The sequence below is a fragment of the Eupeodes corollae genome, chromosome 3 (genome assembly GCF_945859685.1).
Source record: "Eupeodes corollae chromosome 3, idEupCoro1.1, whole genome shotgun sequence".
Lineage (NCBI taxonomy): Eukaryota > Metazoa > Arthropoda > Insecta > Diptera > Syrphidae > Eupeodes > Eupeodes corollae.
This window is the reverse complement of record NC_079149.1, coordinates 76415532-76434572: the sequence shown is the minus strand read 5'-3', so window position 1 is coordinate 76434572 and position 19041 is coordinate 76415532. Positions and strand designations below refer to the sequence as shown.

Below are 19041 nucleotides of genomic sequence, written 5' to 3'. Positions count from 1 at the left end.
CTTCGTCTGACGTGGTAGATTAACGGAACTGCCAATCTATCCTGTATCAGACCGCATCTATCTAAAAAGAGGAATGCCTCTGGGGGAATGAAGCCGCTCAAGCGTGCACTCTCAAAATACTCGTCGTTCGGATAGAACGCCCCGAAAATTAAATTGTTGGTCGAAGACATAGCTCTTGCAATGTGACCTCGAACGAGTTTTATCACGACATTGTCAATTCTGTTGATTCGAGCCCCGTTGTACAGGACCTCGTTGGAATAATAATGCACATAAGAAGATTCGGCTGTTCGATATAAGCCGGTACAGCGTCGTAAACACTGCCGCTCGAACACCCGAAACTTCTCCATCTGAGAAGGGGCAACGTTGAACCACACAGGACAACCATAAACGATCATTGGCCGTATGAGGGCCATGTAGCAAATTACCTTCACTCTGGGGTCAAGCCGACTGCTAAAAAACAGCCGTTTCGTCAGAGCGAAGGCTCCTCTGGCCCTGGTCAGAGCAGCATTTATATGTCTGTCGAAATATAAATACTGATCTAACCAGATACCGAGGTACTTCAGTACACTTTTGCTCGCCAATGGCTGCCCGTGAAGATCAACGATGACCATCTTGCGCCAATTCTTACACGTATCCCTCGTGGCCCTAGCCAACGGAGTCCGGAACAGAATTGTCTCTGACTTCTGGACATTTATTTTCAGTTTCCAGTCGTCGCAATATCGCTGAATCTTGTCGAAATCACGCTGCAAGAGAATTCTAATAACCTCAACCGTTCGGGCCGTTCTGTACGCAATTAGATCGTCGGCGTACGCAATTGCCTTTGTAAGACTACCTATCAGATCGCTGGTGTAAATGTTGAAGAGAATCGGCGAATTCACCGCTCCCTGTTGAAGACCATTTTTAATTGAGAACGTTGTGGTAGAAGTTACATTGCCACTTTTGACAACAAACTTTCTACCGTTAAGCATATCATAAAGTATATACAACAATGGCTTGCTAATGCCAAACCTGCTCAATTTTAGGTAAAGACCCTCTAACCATACGGTGTCAAAGGCCTTTTCCAAATCAACCAGGACAGCACCTGTGCATTGTTGTTTTGATTTATTCCATTGGATATCAGAAACGAGTTTAGACGCAGCATGAATTGTGTCATGACCCGCCTTGAACCCGAACTGTTTATCCGGAATTATTTTGTTGTCCGCAGCCCACTTAGTCAGAGCCCTATTAATGATCTTTTCGAAAACTTTGCTGATGCTCGGAAGAAGACTTATCGACCGAAGATTTGACGGGTTGGAGTTGTCCTTTCCCTTTTTCGGGAGAGGATGAACCACAGCGGTCTTCCAATGCACTGGATAATATGCATTATTCAGTGCATTGTTGAAGAGTGTGGTGTAAATGTCAATTGCTTCCGTCGGTAAATGTCTTAGTACAACGTTGGATATACCATCGACACCTGCTGACTTTTTATTTTTTATTGAGTTGAAGATGAGCTGAAGCTCAACCTTCGTCACTAACAAGGGACTTGGTCCCATTTGGTCGGCGATTATGGCATTTGCCAAGGAATCGTCATTGAACCGCATGAAACCGCGGTTCTCAGATCGCCAATGTGTGATATCATTACGGAGGTAAAAGTGATTAAGTAGGGCTCTGTTTTCCAGGTCGTGGTTGGGGCGAATGCTAACATTCACCTTGTACACTTGCTGAAAAGCAGCTCCCACCGCCTCCACTTTTTCCTTCGGATCTTCAATTATATAAAAGTCATCGTCAAGGATGGCTTCCTCTGGATCTATTTGCGCTGTCATGAGTACGTCTCTGTTTTCTTCGGTTCTTTGGAGTTTCAGACTCGGAAGGTCATTGTCGTTCTTTTTTCTGAATATCTTGTTGATTTTAGGGAACATACTAGGGTCGCTCGAATTAACTGCCCGGATCTTGCAGTCCCAGTACTTGTTAATTGATAGCCTGTAGTTCTCCTTAATCAACAGATTGACATTTTTTATTGACGACTTCAGTGTCCTAACCTCCAAGTCGTGTGGGTCTGTAAGTCGTCTGTACAAGTTTTTGAGTCTTGTCAGTAAGCCACTCTTGTGCCTACGTAGTGCGTCAATTGTCGCGTTTCTGTAAGCGTCCATTTGGTCCCGTTCTTTGTACTTTGGGATTGTCCGTTCCATCGTTCGTTTTATTGTTTCGTCCATCTGTTGTAAGTGTTGGTCGATTTCTGTATTTGTCAGGTTTCTGTTGTTTGGTGGGGCTATGTCACTCGAACGAAGTTCTCTCGCTAGGGCATTGGTGAAACGAGGCCACCGCATCTTACTGTAATTGTAAGAATGCGTTGGAACGTATTCCTCCAACTCCACGCGTTCGTTCGGAATCTGCATTACAGCAGCCAGTCCGCAGTGATCACTGTCGTACTCGACTGTCTGTAAGCAGTTTCGCGGGTGATTACCCACTTTGTCTGTAACTGTCAGTCTGGTGTCGTACAGCAAAAGGTCCAGAAAGGAGCCGCTTCTTGGATACGATGGCCTTTCAGTAGCCAGCAGGTCGACGCCATATTCAACGCTGTAAAGATTCATCAAATTAAAAAGATGATTACCTCTGGGATTACTATGTTGATTTCCCCAATCTTCATGTTTTGCGTTCAAATCACCGGCCAAGATAAAATAGTTTTCTTCCAAGCTCAGTTTAAGTTCCCTAAAAAGAATCTCGAGTTCTGAAGCAAAGTAAGTAACCTGCGGAGCTCCAGCCGCATAAGCCGCAATCATATACATCCGCTTCCCTTGAGAGAGAGAGATGCATACGACGCAAACTTCTAGCGTCTTGAGCTTTCGCAATTCATTGTTGTATATGACTTTATAATTAATGCCTTTTCGTATAAAGAGAGCGACACCGCCCCCTTGAGTGGAGTCGGGCCGGTCTCTTCTTACGATATTGTAATTTTTATGAGTCAATTTGTGGTTGTGGTTTAGCTTAGTTTCGCTAGCCATAAACACATCGGGACTGTCTTTCAACAATTGGAACATATTGGCTCTTCGTTCAATCCTAATCAGTGAATTTACATTCACAGCTAGGACTTTTAGGCGCGTCTTCGGCAGCGCGCCCATTATGGTCTTAGTTGCGCCAGGCCAGGCAACAAAGAGTAGAGATGATCTACCCTTTTGCCTTGCTCCTTTATCTGACTTTGCAGTCCTGTTAGTTGACCTTGAATGCTCAACAACAAGGCTACAATGTCAGGCTGCACCTCTAGTGCCTTAGGCACAGGGGCCTTTGGGGCAACCGTTGGTGGAGCCTGTCTCGTGTTTCCACTCCCTGACACCATTTGGGCGTAAGAGAATTTGGGATCCACGAATTTTTGTGTTGGAGCCTGTCGAACTGTTCGACTTTTTTCGGCTTTTTGACTGGCCTGTTTTTGCTTCATTTGTTGGACCTTAGGGCAACCCCTATAGTTAGCCGGGTGCCCTTGGTTTCCACAAAGGACACACTTGAGCAGGGTCAAATCCTCAACCCGCTCATTCCCCAGCTTGCACTCTCCTTCTTTGTGGGTTTCTCCGCACCTCACACAACGCAACTGCATATTGCAGTTGGCATTGGCATGGCCAAACCTCTGGCAGTTAGTACATTGTAAAATGCCGTCGTGCCTTTTTAATGTATCCCATCGTGCAGTTTGATAGTCGAGAGATGTGATTTTCTTCACACTATCAAAACTGCTTTGGGGCGATAATGTTACCAAGAACATTGGCAGCCTATAACCCTCCCGCCTGGACTTCACCGTAGTGAACGGCTTGACCCCGATAAAATCGAGATCGTCCGTGGCTTTTTGACGGAGCTCAGCTAAGAGCTCCTCTGGTTCCGTGCAGGAACTTATGCCCTTCAGAAGGACCGTCTGGAATTTTTCGCTCTTAGGCGTATAGCTGAAGAACTCAGCGGTGGCCTGTTTGAGCACGCCTTTAAGTAAATTGTATTCGGCCAGTGAGAAGCACTGTACCGAATAACGCTTTTCGTTGTCATTTAAAATCTTTATTACAAATTTGCCCTTAGTGGCCGACTTACATACCTGTTTTAGGTCCTGCAGGTCAACCCGGTAGGTCCTGATTGGTGGCACCTTCTCTTTTTTGGGCTGTGGTTGTTGCTGTTGTTGTTGCTGCTTCTGCTTCTGCTTCTGCTTCTGCTTCTGCTTCTGCTTCTGCTGCTGCTGCTGCTGTTTCTGCTGCTCCTGCTGCCTTGATTGTAGCTGTTGTTGTTGCTGCTGTTTGGCCTTGGCCGAGGTCGATGGGCCATCAGCAATTGGGCCCGTCACTGCAGCTGGTTTCTTTTTATTTTGCTCCGCTCCTGTGATTTTGGGAGCGGGCTTGGGTTGTGGTTGTTTTTGCTGCTGTGGTTGATGTTGCTGTTGTTTTTGCTGCTGTTGTTTTTGGGCTGCCTCTTGCTTTCGGCGCGCCTCTTGTTTGTTTTTAAGTGCAGTGAGGAGGGGCTCTATTTCCTCCTTGAGCTTGTTGAGACTTTCCTCGAACTGGCTGATGGCTGCCTGTTTGGTTTGCAGGGCCTGCACCAGTTCGGTTTCATCTTGGAGGTCCGCCACTACCTCCAAAGCCTTAGTTGTCGGCGGGACTGGCTCTGGCTCCGATAGGATTAAATCCATATTCGGAGGCCTGAAGAGCCCCTCTCCCCCTTCGGACACGTATTCAGTTTTTTCAGACTCTGCGTAGTCTGAAAACTCGCTCTCGGTGGTAACTCCTCCTATACCACCCTCCATTTGTTTCCGCATGTCCCGCCGCTTGGCCCTCTCCACTTTGTTTGGGCTATGCTTCTTCATTTTTCTTTTTTTGATAGTTGCTGCTGCTTCTATCCAGTGGTCTGATGTTTGACCAGATGTTGTTGGTGTTGTTTGTGGTACTGTTACTGGCACCACCGTAACATCGCCTGACGTGTTGGCAGAGGTATCTTTCGATACCCCCGCTTTCTTCTCCTTAACCATTTGCTTCACTTCCCAATCGATGAAATCAACAATTTCTCGATTATGAAAAAAAGCTATAATATTTTTCGTCGACTCCGCCCGGGATTCGAACCCACGACCTTTGGATTCGTCTGCAGACGCCACCTCCACTGAGCTACCGATGTGTTTAAAAAAGTCGTGGCAACTTCCCAACTTTAGATTTACTAACACACTTGGACTTGTTTTACTTGAAACTAAGATAAAAATAGCACTTCTTCACACTTTGGAAGTCAAATAACGACTGACAGTCCATCGCACTAACCATCATTGCACGGGTACTTCGATATATAGTTACGTAATTGAAAAGGTAACCTATTGTAAACAATTTTTTCAAATAGTTTTGGCATTGCAGAAATCTTGTTAATAGGCCGGTAATTGGTAATATCCTGCTTAAATCCAGATTTAAAGACTGGGGTAAGAAATTATAGTTTCCAGCTATCGAGAAATTTACTCTCGTATAGAGATGCATTGAAAATGTCCGTAAGTGGTTTAGCCAGTGAATGAGCACATTTATGAAAAATAATAGGAGCAATCCCATTCGGATCCTCCTTTTTACTTGCATCAATCTCAAGCAACGCTTCTTCCACTTCGGAGACATCCAAAATCATAGAACCTATATCAAAAACCTTAGAAACATTTGGTAGTTCCTGGTTTAAAAATGACTCCGAGGAGTAAACCGATTGAAAATATCTTTATTGATGATAAGGTGATTTGGTATAAAGCATTCTTGTTAACAGAATCCATATTTTAAACAACCGGCTAACAAGTGATGTATGCATATTCTTAAAAATTACATCACCCTTACATAACTGGTAAGATAACCTATCTCATTGCAACGGATTTTTGTGAATGCAAATTTATTTTTAGTTCTATACATATGATTTTTTTAATAAATTTCAACTTACATTCTGAACTGTAACATCCCATGTTTTGAATTCATTTCGATTACTTGGTTTTTTAAACAACGGTGCTAATAAATGTAACGGTTTCATTCCTCTGTTTGTTCCATGCCCTTTTAGATTACCATGAATTGGATCTTTATCACCAAATGACCATAAAACTTTTATTGTGTCCGCCTAAAATGAAAAATTAAACACCTGATTATTATTTATATTTCGAAGATTTAATTAGTTGAGCAATATAAAATCTTAATGCATTTTTCATATATTTAGTAATATTTTTTTTGTTTTTTTTTATTTAAAAAAAAATTTACTTTTAAGAGATTCAAAAATTTAGGGGATTAAATTAATGAAATATTGATTACTGTGAATAGGCACAGACAAAAAGCACTCCCTTTAATTGTTTATCATGCTGGTTTAAGTCAAACAATTATTCTCTACTTCTTTTCAATATTTATTCTTTCTCTGAGAAAACTTAATACTACTATACCTATATCATATTTTTCGAGACAAAATAATGAACAGTACCCAAAAAATGAAAAATGTTGACCAGTTTTTAAGATTTTTTTTAATTTAATGGAGTTATAGTAAATAAATATAATATAATATAAATGAAGTAATAAATATAGAAAAATTAGGTATATTTATAAAATAACCAAAAAATGAACTGTCATCGATAATAAACAAAACAAACATACAAATAACACAGATTCTTCCAGTCTAAAGCTTATTAACAAAAAAAAATAAACAAAACCTTAAACTTTTGTATATTGTAACTTTGACCTCGAATTACAATACATTAATATTGTTAAAATAAGTACTTTTTCAGAAGAATAATGACATAAAATAAAATAATAATAAGAACATTTTTTCTGAAGACATATAACTTTTTAAACATGAAAACTCGTCGAAAACATCAGTGTCATTAAATGAAATATTGCTTCTCTTTTTCATATTATACATACATTAAACTTTACTCCACTTTGTTCAAGGAAAGACTGTAATCTCTGCTCTTCATTCATTTTTGGAGTGAAGGATTTTTCAACAATGCAATAATTCCAACAATCGGAATACACTCTCAAAATTACTTTTGGAAAATGTCATAACTAGTCCAAATGCAAATAAGATGAGTTTCATTCACATTCACTGAAAGTTATTTTTACCATTATCATAGTCAGTCAAATGCAATACTAAAATTAATTTCCAATTGTGAAAGTCATCCTGTGCGCAAGTGTAAGAGTATTAGTTTAACGTCCCCTGAATGTGAGGATGTACATTGTACATACATATAAAATGATCTGATTTTTGTAATTGGGAGAGTAGGAAGTGTTCCGAAGAAGAAAAACTACAAAATATGATGTAAGGATATGTTTTCATTAAACATTTAATGGTTTTCATGCTTAAGTTTTCCTTAAAGAAAAAAGTCATTAAATAATGAACAAATAATGAGCAATTTCTCAAAATAATAAACATTTTTATGTTTTCCGACACACAATAATTCAGAATGAACATTTTCTTCAAATAATAAATGAACGGATGGTCACCGTAACTATACTGCTAAAAATGTATCAGGCATCATTCTGATCAAAAACAGAGTTCATGGATCTAATATGCATAATGTTATGTTTTATCGTCATACGTTGGATTTAATATGTAGCTGTTGAAACTTATAAAAGTATCAACAAATAAATCAATACATACATAACACATGTATGTATGTACATAACAAATGTCAGTTTTTGGTAAAAATTATTTTTCCTACTGCTCGGTAACTGTGGATTTAAACTTTAAACGTGTTTCGCTTATTTTTTAAAGGGCAAGTTATTGGTTTAACAAAAGACATATTTATACCATTACCAATCAATCCAAAATTAACGAGGATGTGACAAATATTTTGTGTATAAAAGTTTCTGGTAAATAATAATTATTTTCTATTTTCAAGAGTAGAAATTATAATTATTTCAGCATCTTTTTTACAAACAAATTTAAGTAAATTAAAGTTTCTTTTTACTTCAATAGCAACAATTTTATTGATTTTGAAGGAAGCTCTACAAGCTAAAAGCTAAAAACCACATATCTTTTAATACAATCTCACAGTTTTGAACTGATGCTGAAGAGGTTTTATAATAAAAGGTTTTTATTAACTCTTTGTCTCAGCGTTAATTAAAAAAAATTATATTGTGCATTACTGATAAAAGACCAGGAAATTATTCATTCACTTAAAAAAAAAAACTATGACAAAGACAAATTTAAAAGTACTCTTAGTTTGAAATTAAAGCAGCAAATTAGACATAAAATAAATAAATTGGGTGGCGCAACAGTCCGTTTGAGAACTAGGGCTTAGTGACGGACAACTCTCAACCATTCTTGTGTGCGTGTACAGTTCCAAGCCGAATCCAAACGGTAAATTTGAGAAAGCACTTTTCATGACAAGAATTACTCTTGGAGAATTTGTCAATTCTTCGCAAGAGGCAGTACCCGTGAAAAAAAACTTTAGTTGGTATAGACAGGGATCGAACCCTAGACCTCTCGCATGACAGTCCATCGCACTACTAAAAAATCAGGCATAGTTTTATATAAATTGGTCGAACATATCTTTGAGAGCAAAAGAAAAGTTTAAAATATACATATACATTTTTTCATTCAATCGATTTGCAGAAAATGGGTCGTAGCACAAATATTGACCCCCTTTTAATTCCTCAATTTGTTATACCATTCCATGTTTTAAATTAATGTTAAATATATGTACGAGTAACTATAAATAAAAGCCAAAGACTATGTTGGAATATTTTCGAAGTGAGACCATATTTTCTAATATTCCTGGACTAAGTAAATCAAGTTTATTTAGTTTTCTCCCCAATATTATAACACCTTTCCAAGACTTTCTAATTACTTTGATTTTAAATCGCTTTACAGATTAAAATGAAATAGGGTAAAACAAAGCCAGTCATGTGGCTAGCGGTGCGTTTTGTTTGCTCGAGCTTTTTGTATTGTTTTACCCCAAGCAGATGTGTGCGACTCAGTCGCGCATTTTAGATAATATTATGTTGAAGTCTTACATGCGGCTCTCGTGATCGGACTTAGAATAAAATCTTTCATTGTTTTTGGTAACCCACAAGTGAATACTTTACATAACTTTGGTGATTATAAAATAAACTAATTGAAACCATTTCCTTGAAACATCTTTAAAATGAATAAAAATAGCTATGGTAAAATCACGTTAAAGCATTAATTCTTTTGTTTACTTCAGTTCAATTTTCTAGCCGTCCATGATGCAAAAACCAATGACAATTACAAACTAATGAAAGCATGTGCTGCGTGTACTCCCCAACAATTAGAAGTCGTCGATTCCTATGGAAATACAGCCCTTCTTAAGGCCTGCTACTTGGGAAATGTTGATGCTGTGCGTGTGCTTTTGAAATTTAATGTGAACTTGCATGCAATTAACTTTTTTGGTATGAGAAGACACGTAAATTATTTTGATGGCTTAATACAAAATTAATACTGTATTACCCATCAGGACAAAATGCATTGACTTTGGCAGCACATTCAGGCTCCTTGGAGGTGGTCAATGAATTATTAAAGTACCGAAGTTATACTGATTTTACATTATCATCGATGATTCCTCCGATTTGCGTAGCTCTTCTAAGGGGCCACGAACAATTGATCGGCTTCTTTCAAAACATGCATCCGATGAGCTTCCGTAGTGCTCATGGTAAGTGACTTTTTGTAAATACAAATTTCTTAAATAATGCATTAATAATTTTTGCAGGACTTACTCTAAGCGATTTGTATACAATGAAAATGGAATACGAACCCCAAAATATAAAATAATTATTTTATATTTTGGGTTTTTTTCTCCTGTAATGCTGACTTAATGCTTGAGCTTTAGAAGTTTTTAAAAGTTGAAATAATTTATAAAATTAAATGTTTTTAATGTATTTTTGTATGATAATGTTATATATGTATGTACATGCATTGTGTTTGTTAATTAAATGGTTGATAAGTATAATTTAATTTTTTTCTGCATTTTCGAGTAGGTATGAAGCTTTTTCACTGTTAGCGTTAATATAATGGGACTTGTGCATTCTTGAATTTCAATGTGCAATTAAAGATAGTTTGAGAAGGCGGTCAGAAGAAGAAGACCACTATTAACAAGGGTGGAATTGATTAAGCTGATTGTTAATTATTGACAATCAAAATAGTCGAATTCGATTTAATGCAAGTCAAATTGATAGCTAAAAACTGTCACAACAAAAATGTTATAATCATTTTCCAACAAATACATCGTATTTGAATAGAGCTACCAGGTGTTTGCAAATAGGGAAATTTGTTCAGTTACCTTTTTTATTTAAAAGAAAACAATATCCTAAAAATTCTAATCTGAAATTTATCAACCGAATTGAATTCAGTTGAATCATCTTACACAGACGGAAAATTTGATGATAGTAAATTTCACTATAAAAATATGATAGTCATTTATCACCTTAGCCGATTCCACCCCAGGATAATTGGCTGCATTTAATCATTACAATAATAACTACATAATCGCACTGGGTTTCGATTGAAGTTTTTTTTTCCAAAATCTTGAATTTATTTTGTCGTACGTAAAACGTATTTAAAATCTCTGTTCTTGTAATTGCCGTAATATGTGAACGTCTAAAGCCCATCGTCAACAACCTGGTAGGTCCTTATCAGTGTGGTTTTAGACCAGGAAAATCCACAGTTGATCAAATATTCACATTACTGCAGATCCTGGAAAAAACCCAATAACACCAAATCGACACCCACCATCGTTTCATCGATTTCAAGGCCGCATATGACAGCATCTGCAGGGACGAGCTGTATAGAGCCATGTCTAGTTTTTGTCATCCCTGCCAAACTCGTCCGTTTGTGCAGGATAACCATGGAGAATTCACGTTGCTCCATAAAGCTTGGAAACAACTTAACAGAAGCTTTCGATGTCAAAAAAGGTTTTAGACAAGGTGATGCGCTGTCATGCAATTTTTTTAACATCGTGCTTGAAAGAATAGTGCAGAGCGCACACGTAAACACTAGAGGCACCATCTTTCCAAAGTCTGTCCAATTACTATCATATGCTGATGACATTGACATAATCGGAAGAACACAGGGTTATGTTAATGGAGCTTTTGTAAGTATTGAGGCAGAGGCGTCAAAAATGGGTTTAACGTTTGCCCTCATTGGGAAAAACAAAGTACGTGCTGCCGTCGAGAAAGGACCTACAACACCGACGTCTTGTTCAAAACGTCACCATCGACAGACTTATCGTCCCTGTCCTGTGACAAAAGCGGATGAAAGCACCTTGGGTCGGTTCGAGAGAAAAGTTCTTCGTGTGATCTACGGTCCCGTATGCATCAGACTTAGCCAGAAGGGTAAAAGTCCAATGACTAAGATGGCTGGGTCACGTAGAGCGCATGGTAACCAATGCTCCGGCCCGGAAAGTCTTCGAATCCACACCCACAGGTCAGCGCAGTAGAGGAAGACCGCTGATCAGCTTGCAACGCGAAACTTGAGACATCTAGCTAGGGACTGAGCTGAGAGGAGAAGTTTGTTGGGTGAGTCCCTAGTTCACACAGGACTGTAGCGCCACCTTAAGTAAGTAAGTTTTATAATTGATTTAAAAATCGTTTAAGTCCGTGTATTAAACAAAATAATTGTAACACAAAACACTGATAAATTGAAGTTTTTTTTTACTGTCGTGAATAATTGAAATCTCACATAATAATTTTTCTACGAGATCAATTTTTTTTAAACATATACATACCTCTCTGGAAGTACAAACAAATACACAATGTAAGCTTTTTTTAAGGCCAGGTAGGAAGCAACGTAGTTCTTAAACAAAGATTGTACTATTTTATCACAAAGTACACGAATCTTTATCTTCTAGATACAGTTATAATCATTTTAGTATCTCATACAATTTTCCTTCTTTTTTTCTTATGAGGAGAGTTTATAAATACAAATTCTTTATACATATAAGTAGACGAAATACACTTATTATTGGGCTGTTTAATTCGCCCAAATTCCATCAACAAATTGTGTATTTTCGTTTCGTCCCGGAAAGCTCACTTATATAAGATAAAGTGAACACAAACAAAAACTGCTCATTAAGTAGATTTTCTTACTCATTAACTGATGAGACCACGTGAGAAAACCGGGACGAAACGCCAATATAACAATTTTTGATTGACCTTAGGCCATTTAGTCTATTTTGAAAGTACAGGGTCCGTCAAAAAAATCTCCAATATTTTTAAAGGCAATGACAAATAAATAAACAATTTAACAAAACAATTTTATTGAATTTTTTAAATCGGAGCCAGACTTCTTTGTGGTTAATAGTAAACCGATTTAAGTTTGGTTGGAGGAAGATCTCAATCGTGTGCCAGTAGCGATCCGCATTAACTGTAACTTTTTGCTCATTTTCTTCGAAAAAATACGGACCTAACAGCACACCAAACTGTCACATAAGGGCCATGCCATTATGTTTACAAAAAACTTCACGTAGACCTCTATCTATTTATACCTGGAATACCATTTTATCTATAAATAGCTTTAAATATAAACGTCTAAAAATACGGGCGGTTTTTTTTGCCGGACCCTGTATATATATGTATATATAGTTCCTTTTTTTAGTGGTGAAGAACTATCATTGCGAACAAACCTTCAAGCTGTAGCTATCTTTGTGTTTTTCCCTATCCCACACATTCTAGCCTTTCAAACATAAATTAAAAAATTGACTTAATAATTTTCTAAACTACCATAAAAAGTGTGCAGCGACCATTTCCCCTATCAAACCTCTTATTTAACAGTGAAAATACTAAACGGCGAACATTTTTAGTTAAGAAAGCTGAATGAAATTCTCTTCAAAAAGTTTATCATTGAACTCAAATGCAATTTTTGTTGATAATATTGACTAATAGAAGTTTTTAAACCGAGAAAATATTCGAGAAGTAGAATTCAAGTCTATTTCAATTTTCCCTTTCAAACAATGAAAAAATGAAGTAGGTATAAACTGAAAAAAATTACTTAGAATGCGCAATAGATTATTAAGTTTAAACGATTACAGATATTTCCTTACACTCATATATAAGGCCAAAAAAAGTCCATTTACCTTCTAAAGTTAATCGTAAGATAAGAAGACTTTCCGGTAAATTGCGAACATTGCAGAAGAATTATTAAAAATCTTTTATGAAGGCTCATGTTCAGTCAGTTTTTCAGGCGCATACACATTATATCGAATCGAAGATATTTTTGTTACCTTGCCTTTTTCTATTCTATAATTATAATTATTATTTATTTTATTATTTTTCTTTTCGATAATTATAATTATAATTATAATCATAATTATAGGTTCGTCTTAATCTTGTCTCACTATCTTTTACTGTTATTTTAATGGTTTATGCTCTACAGAAATAGCCAGTTGCATTCCTCCCCTTAAACAATTCAACCGTAATACTCACAGTTCTAGGAATGTTCATCAATATACCCTCGAGCCCAACTTCGGTCGTACTGTCAAGTACAGAGATTCGTTCTTCAGCCGTACAATGCGAATGTGTAATGCCTTGCCACACTCTTTTTTTCCCAGCCATTGTAATATTCAGGAATTCAAAACCAATGTGCACCGACACCTCCTTTCAACCCCTCTATCCCTTTCCTAGTGTTCACACTGTGTCTAAATAATAAGAGTAGTATTATCCCTTTGAGTGTGCGCTTATTATAAAAAAAAAGTCTGCAGCACCAGATTTGATTCACTGCGATATGATCAAAAACATGAATATCGCTTCTCTGTCTACTTGCTTGATTTCTATAATAAAATTAATAAAGGGGCTTTATTCCTATAAACGTTGGGAAAAGCTTTACTTCTACCATTCTCAAGAAAGGGAAAGACCCACAACCCATAAATTACCATATACGTTTATTATTAAGGTTGATATTTCAACCATCATATTTGTTTAGGAACAGTGTTTTAATTTTGTATGTTTTGTATTTTTTATTCAAAAAAAGGCATTTGACTTATTAATATAGGTATAGGTCCTTGTAAATAAAACTTTATTTGAAGTCTCTCCAAAAGCCATATGCTAGGTAAGGTATTACATAAGCTTATTTTGTTTATAAAACTGCATAGAAGCAGTCCAGGAAAACTTTTTTTGTTTTCAAAAATCGAATACAAACAAAGTTTGTGCCTGAAACTTTCTCAATTTTTTAATTGAAAATTAATTTGTTGACATTTATATGGAATTATGAAGAATTATTACAAAGCTTTAAGGTCTATCACATTTTTAATAATTTTATTTCTCTCAAAAAGTATAAACATACGTACATATGTACTTTATTAACAAATTTTACAATTTCAATTTAATTTAAGTCTTGTTGAAAAAACTCTCTAACATAATTGCATCAATAACTCGAAAGTAAAAATAGATATTTCTATAGCTACCATAATAAACTCATTTACCGGGTTATAACAAACTTTTATTGATATTTTCATTAAATTTTCTGATAGAGAAACGTTTTATATTTTCCATCAGTTTTTAATAAAATAATATTTAATAGAGCACAAATTAAAAGGTACTTACCCCAAGCGGCAGATCATATGGATCACATGTTTCAATTTGTCGAAAGAACTCAACTTGAGTGTGAGTTGCATTCTGAAGTCCGTTTACAACAATGTAATTTTGAGTGTCGTCCTGAATTGGGGCACCATTTCCTGTCTGTGGTCCATGACAATCCTTAAAAAGAAAAGATAAATATAATGAAAAACTGAAGAGAAGTTAAGAAACAAAAAAAAAAATGAAACAGAAACAGAAACAACAGAGTTGCTCATTGGTCTTCTTAAAATTTAATCAAATTGATTAATAATTGACTGACGACGATGGACGTGACGCACGAGTGGTTGATTTTATTGTGGTTAGTCATTTCATAAAACTACCAGCTATGATACCAGATCCGTAGCCAGAGATTAAAGTATTTAAAAATACTGTTGAAGTTTGTGGTTAACCTATACATAATTTACAATGTACATACATATGTATGTTTATATATACATAGTTCTATTTCATTTTAAAGAATTTGATGTAGTGCATACTACACATATACTTACACAATAATTAAAAAATATACTAAACAAAATAAATAACCTATTAAAATCATTGAAAACAAATTGGATTCAATTTTAATTTGGGTAGTCTTAATCCCAATTTATAGCTTGAAAGTTTTTCAAAATAAACAATACAAGCAAGTTTTTAAATAAATTTAAAGAGTCAACATTAGTTATCTAATTTTTTGTTTGCTTGCGAAATTTAGTCGAGCTCGAGGTTTTATTCAAACATGACATTACGATGATAGATAAGTCGATTCCGCCCGTCTGCCTGTCTGTACTCGCCCTTGCAGCGATAATTTAAAATAAAATTATTTAAAAATCGATAGTTTGTTTTTTTATTAATTTGTTTATATATGAAATTATCCAGTTTTAGTTAAAGAAGCTTTTTAGATTCCAGTATTTTAGAGCGTATTAATATACATTTAACATTTCAAATTTGTAAAAAATAACGGCACATTTTTTAAAACAATGATATTTTTGATAATCAAATATTATTGAGACAGTATAAGAGCTTGTGCTGAAAAATAATAGAAATCGGTTGATAAGTTCTTGAGAAAAAAAATTAACAAAAGAACTACTTTTATTTATAGTTAAAAAAAATGGATAACGCGAATGGGCTTAAAACCTTAATTTCCAAGTTTGAAGTCAATTAAATTTTCGGGCTAGGGGTGAGGACAGACAGATAGACTAATAGAATCGGGCCCACTTTTTTCGAATTCTCAACCTAGTAATATTATGTTTGGTTAAAATCTCGAATTCGATTTTTTTTACAAATGAAAAACTTGCCTAAATGTAATTACTCAGCACTATCATGAATTCCATCGTATTCGGAAATTTTTACGAATCCCGAAAAACTTTATCATGAAATCCGTTCGTAATGCAAAATTGTATGAGATTTTCCACTTCGAACGGATTTCATGATCCAGTTTGTCGGGATTCGTAAAAATTTGCGGTTACGATGGAATTCATAATAGGGCTGACTATGTGTTGCAAGTAAAAATATTCAAATGGTAGACAAGTGCATTCAAGGGGCAGAAGCGTCTATAGGTTTTTCTAAAAACCCACCTCTGTCTTTAAACTCCTACTCTCAGGTACCTCTACTTATCCAGACGGCAGCGGACGAATTCCCGAGAAGGAATCAACGGTGTTGTCTACAGTTCCTGTAAGGTTGAACTACTTAGTGAACACTTTATAGGAGTGACTTCCTGACCATATAGATCTTAAAGTAAAAGGATCTGAGAAGGTTTTAGCATTCCTTGAAATAAAACCGAGCATTGAACTGGCCTTAGAAATGATGTAGTTGATATGGTTGCAAAACGTGAGTTTTAAATCAAAGATCAGACCAAAATCTTTTTTTTCTGAAAACTTGGACAGAGCAAATCTGTTTATTTCGTAGGAAAACAATATTGGAGACATACCAGGGTAAGACATCATACTATGATATTTAGAAACGTTTAAATGTAGATCGTTATTGGTACACCAAGCAAAATAAATTATTAAGATCGTTTTGAAGTTTTATACAATCCGCTATAGATTTAACACGTAAGAACAGCGTACATTAAACAAAAACTATTAATCAAAACATTTGGAATATCATTTATAAATAAGAGAAACAGAAGGGGTCCTAAATAACTTCCTTGGGGAACACCGGAAGTTACAACAATTGCGTTCAAGGTGACGTTGTTAATACGAACGTATTGAACTCTACCGCAGTAAGATATGAATCAAACCAATTTAATAAGTTAGAGCGACCCTGTCAAGCGCTTTTGAGAAATTAGTGTTTATGACATCACATTGATATCCCTGTTCAAGAACACTCAATACATGATTACTAAAAATCGCGAGATTAGTGGAGGTAGATCTTCCACCAACGAAACTATGTTGCAGAGGCGAGATTAGTTCTTTCAATGAAAAAATAAGCTTATTGTAAACAATTTTTTCAAATACTTTTGGGATAACAGATAACTTACAGATAGGACGATAATTAATGACTTCATTTTTTAATCCAGATTTAAATATAGGGTAGACGTAAGAACTTTTCCATTGTTTTAAGAAGAAACCTTCATGGAGAGAGCGATTAAAGATAATTTCGAGAGAGTTTGTCAAAGATAAAGCACATTTTTTATAATTATTGGTGCAATACCATCAAATCTCGATTGCTTTTCATCTTTTAATTTCAATAGTTCATTGAGTATATCATTTTATCAAGAAACTAGAAACATTATCAAAATTACATTTATCATAGTTAACTATATGGCCAATATCCGATGCTTGCTGTATATAATCAAAAAATTCAAAGCTCATACAAAGTACTTAATGATTATCAGTGTTAGGCAATGGGGGGGAGTGGGACTGTCGATAAACACACCTAATTCATTATCAGTAATATAAGAAAAACAATAAGAAAAACAACATGAAAATTATCAACATCTAGACGAATAATTAATTGATCAATGTTGATTGAAGAATTTGAAGAAGACGGCAACTCTATTTGCATGCTTAACACAGATGATCGAATTGCAATCAATACACCACCTCCACGAGTCAGTCCAGTTGTATGGTAGCAGCGATCATTTCTATAGACATTAAACAACTGATTTTCAAACATTTCTGAATTGAAATGGCTCTCAGAGAGACAGGTTTCAGTTAAAGCGAAAATGTCAAATTGTTGTGAACATGAGAATATCACTCACTTTGGTTCGTAATCCACCAACATTGTGATACTCGTAGAATATAAGCAATTAAGATTTTTCGTGAATCGATGAATATTCGGAGGGGTGCAGGTTGACAAGATTTTGTTTTAATGTTATGTACGATGTTGTTATTATTATTTATTATGTTGTTTTTATTACATTTTGTTGTTTTAAGTTTTTTGGAGTTGGAACAAACAACTTCACACGGACAAATTCAGGCCATATAGTAGGCATCAAGATTGTATTCAACTTGTCTTGTGGTACACTAAGCTTGAAATTAACAAAGGATAACTCACTCATAACAGCATCTTTTTTAGTTAATTTAAAGCATTTAAAAAATTGATTTGGGATTTTAGTAATATATTGGATATATATTCAACAATTGAGGTTGGTTCAGTATCATTTAAGAAGCTTGACAAATGAACCCACTTGTTATTGGGATACTGGATGTTTCATCACCAAAAAGGATACTTACAAATTGGACAAATGCGGCTTTCCAGTATAAGTAGCAATAATAATCTAATTAAGTCTAACAAATCCAAACCTAATTCCAAACCTATTCCCAAACCTAATCCCAAACCTAATCCCAAACCTAATCCCAAACCTAATCCCAAACCTAATCTTAAACCTAGTCCTAAACCTAATCCCCAACCTAATCACCAACCTAATATCAAACCTTATCCCAAAAAAAAATATTGAAACTAACTGGACCCTTAAAACACAAATCTTTCCAAACTTTTCTCTCTCCAACCAACTTTCGTCCCTTAAACGAAAAACTTCTCCCACATCTGTAAAGCCTCCACCCAAACGAGTTTCTTTTAAAACCTCTCATCCGGGTCTTGGTTTTTGCTCTCCGATGGTTGATGCTCCTGCTAAAATACCCGCTTATACAAATTTCATTCATTCTCACACCATTAACCCTACTTCTTCTTCATCAGTTTCCCAAGAACCTCAAGGATTCCTTAACCCAATGATCCCTCCAAATGTTAAATTAACTAAACATTTATCTGAGGCCAATATTAATGATCGGTATGTTATGTCCCGTCTTAGAGACCACAAAATCTACAATAATGTTCGTCTTTACCTAGCTTTCCTGCACGACAAACCAGATTCTGTTTGCTTTGAAGGTAAAACAAATACAAACATTAAGGTTTTAATCTCCCAAGAAGGCCTCCCTACCAAACGTGATGCACTTATGGAAATTTTCTTGAAATTTCATGATGGCCTTGAAATTTCTCCTCAAAAAGTGAGAGAAGACCTTACCTCTTTTGCGTCTTTTATCTCTTCAAAACGACTATCTCATATCCAAAAATCCCGTGCAGATATGAAGAAATACTATCG

At 35.8% G+C, this 19041-nt stretch overlaps 2 protein-coding genes across 3 annotated transcripts in view; one reads left to right on the top strand and one right to left on the bottom strand.

The window, feature by feature from the left end:
* LOC129950009 (MOXD1 homolog 1) overlaps nt 1-19041 on the bottom strand; it is a 71038-nt gene that overhangs the window by 8488 nt on the left and 43509 nt on the right. Inside the window, exons 2-3 of the mRNA XM_056061767.1 lie at nt 14484-14636; nt 5893-6063 (exon numbers count right to left, since the gene is read on the bottom strand). Coding sequence (XP_055917742.1) covers nt 5893-6063; nt 14484-14636 — 324 coding nt within the window. The remainder of the gene's footprint in view (nt 1-5892; nt 6064-14483; nt 14637-19041) is intronic.
* On the top strand, nt 8875-9895 carry LOC129950010 (DNA replication inhibitor plutonium). Of its 2 annotated transcripts, none has more exons than XM_056061769.1 (4): nt 8875-9026; nt 9137-9341; nt 9407-9601; nt 9659-9895. In XM_056061769.1, the coding sequence occupies exons 2-4, from the start codon at nt 9188-9190 to the stop codon at nt 9718-9720; spliced, it is 411 nt and encodes a 136-aa protein (XP_055917744.1). In that variant the 5' UTR covers nt 8875-9026; nt 9137-9187; the 3' UTR covers nt 9721-9895. The 2 variants fall into 2 exon arrangements, with proteins under 2 accessions (XP_055917744.1, XP_055917743.1); XM_056061768.1 differs by having other exon boundaries at nt 8936-9095; nt 9150-9341; nt 9659-9894.

Excerpts from the sequence above, each read along its gene's own strand:
- LOC129950010 (XM_056061768.1), top strand. Across the intron at positions 9,342-9,406 it reads GCATGCAATTAACTTTTTTG|GACAAAATGCATTGACTTTG; the intron begins GTATGAGAAGAC and ends ATTACCCATCAG. Across the intron at positions 9,602-9,658 it reads GAGCTTCCGTAGTGCTCATG|GACTTACTCTAAGCGATTTG; the intron begins GTAAGTGACTTT and ends TAATTTTTGCAG.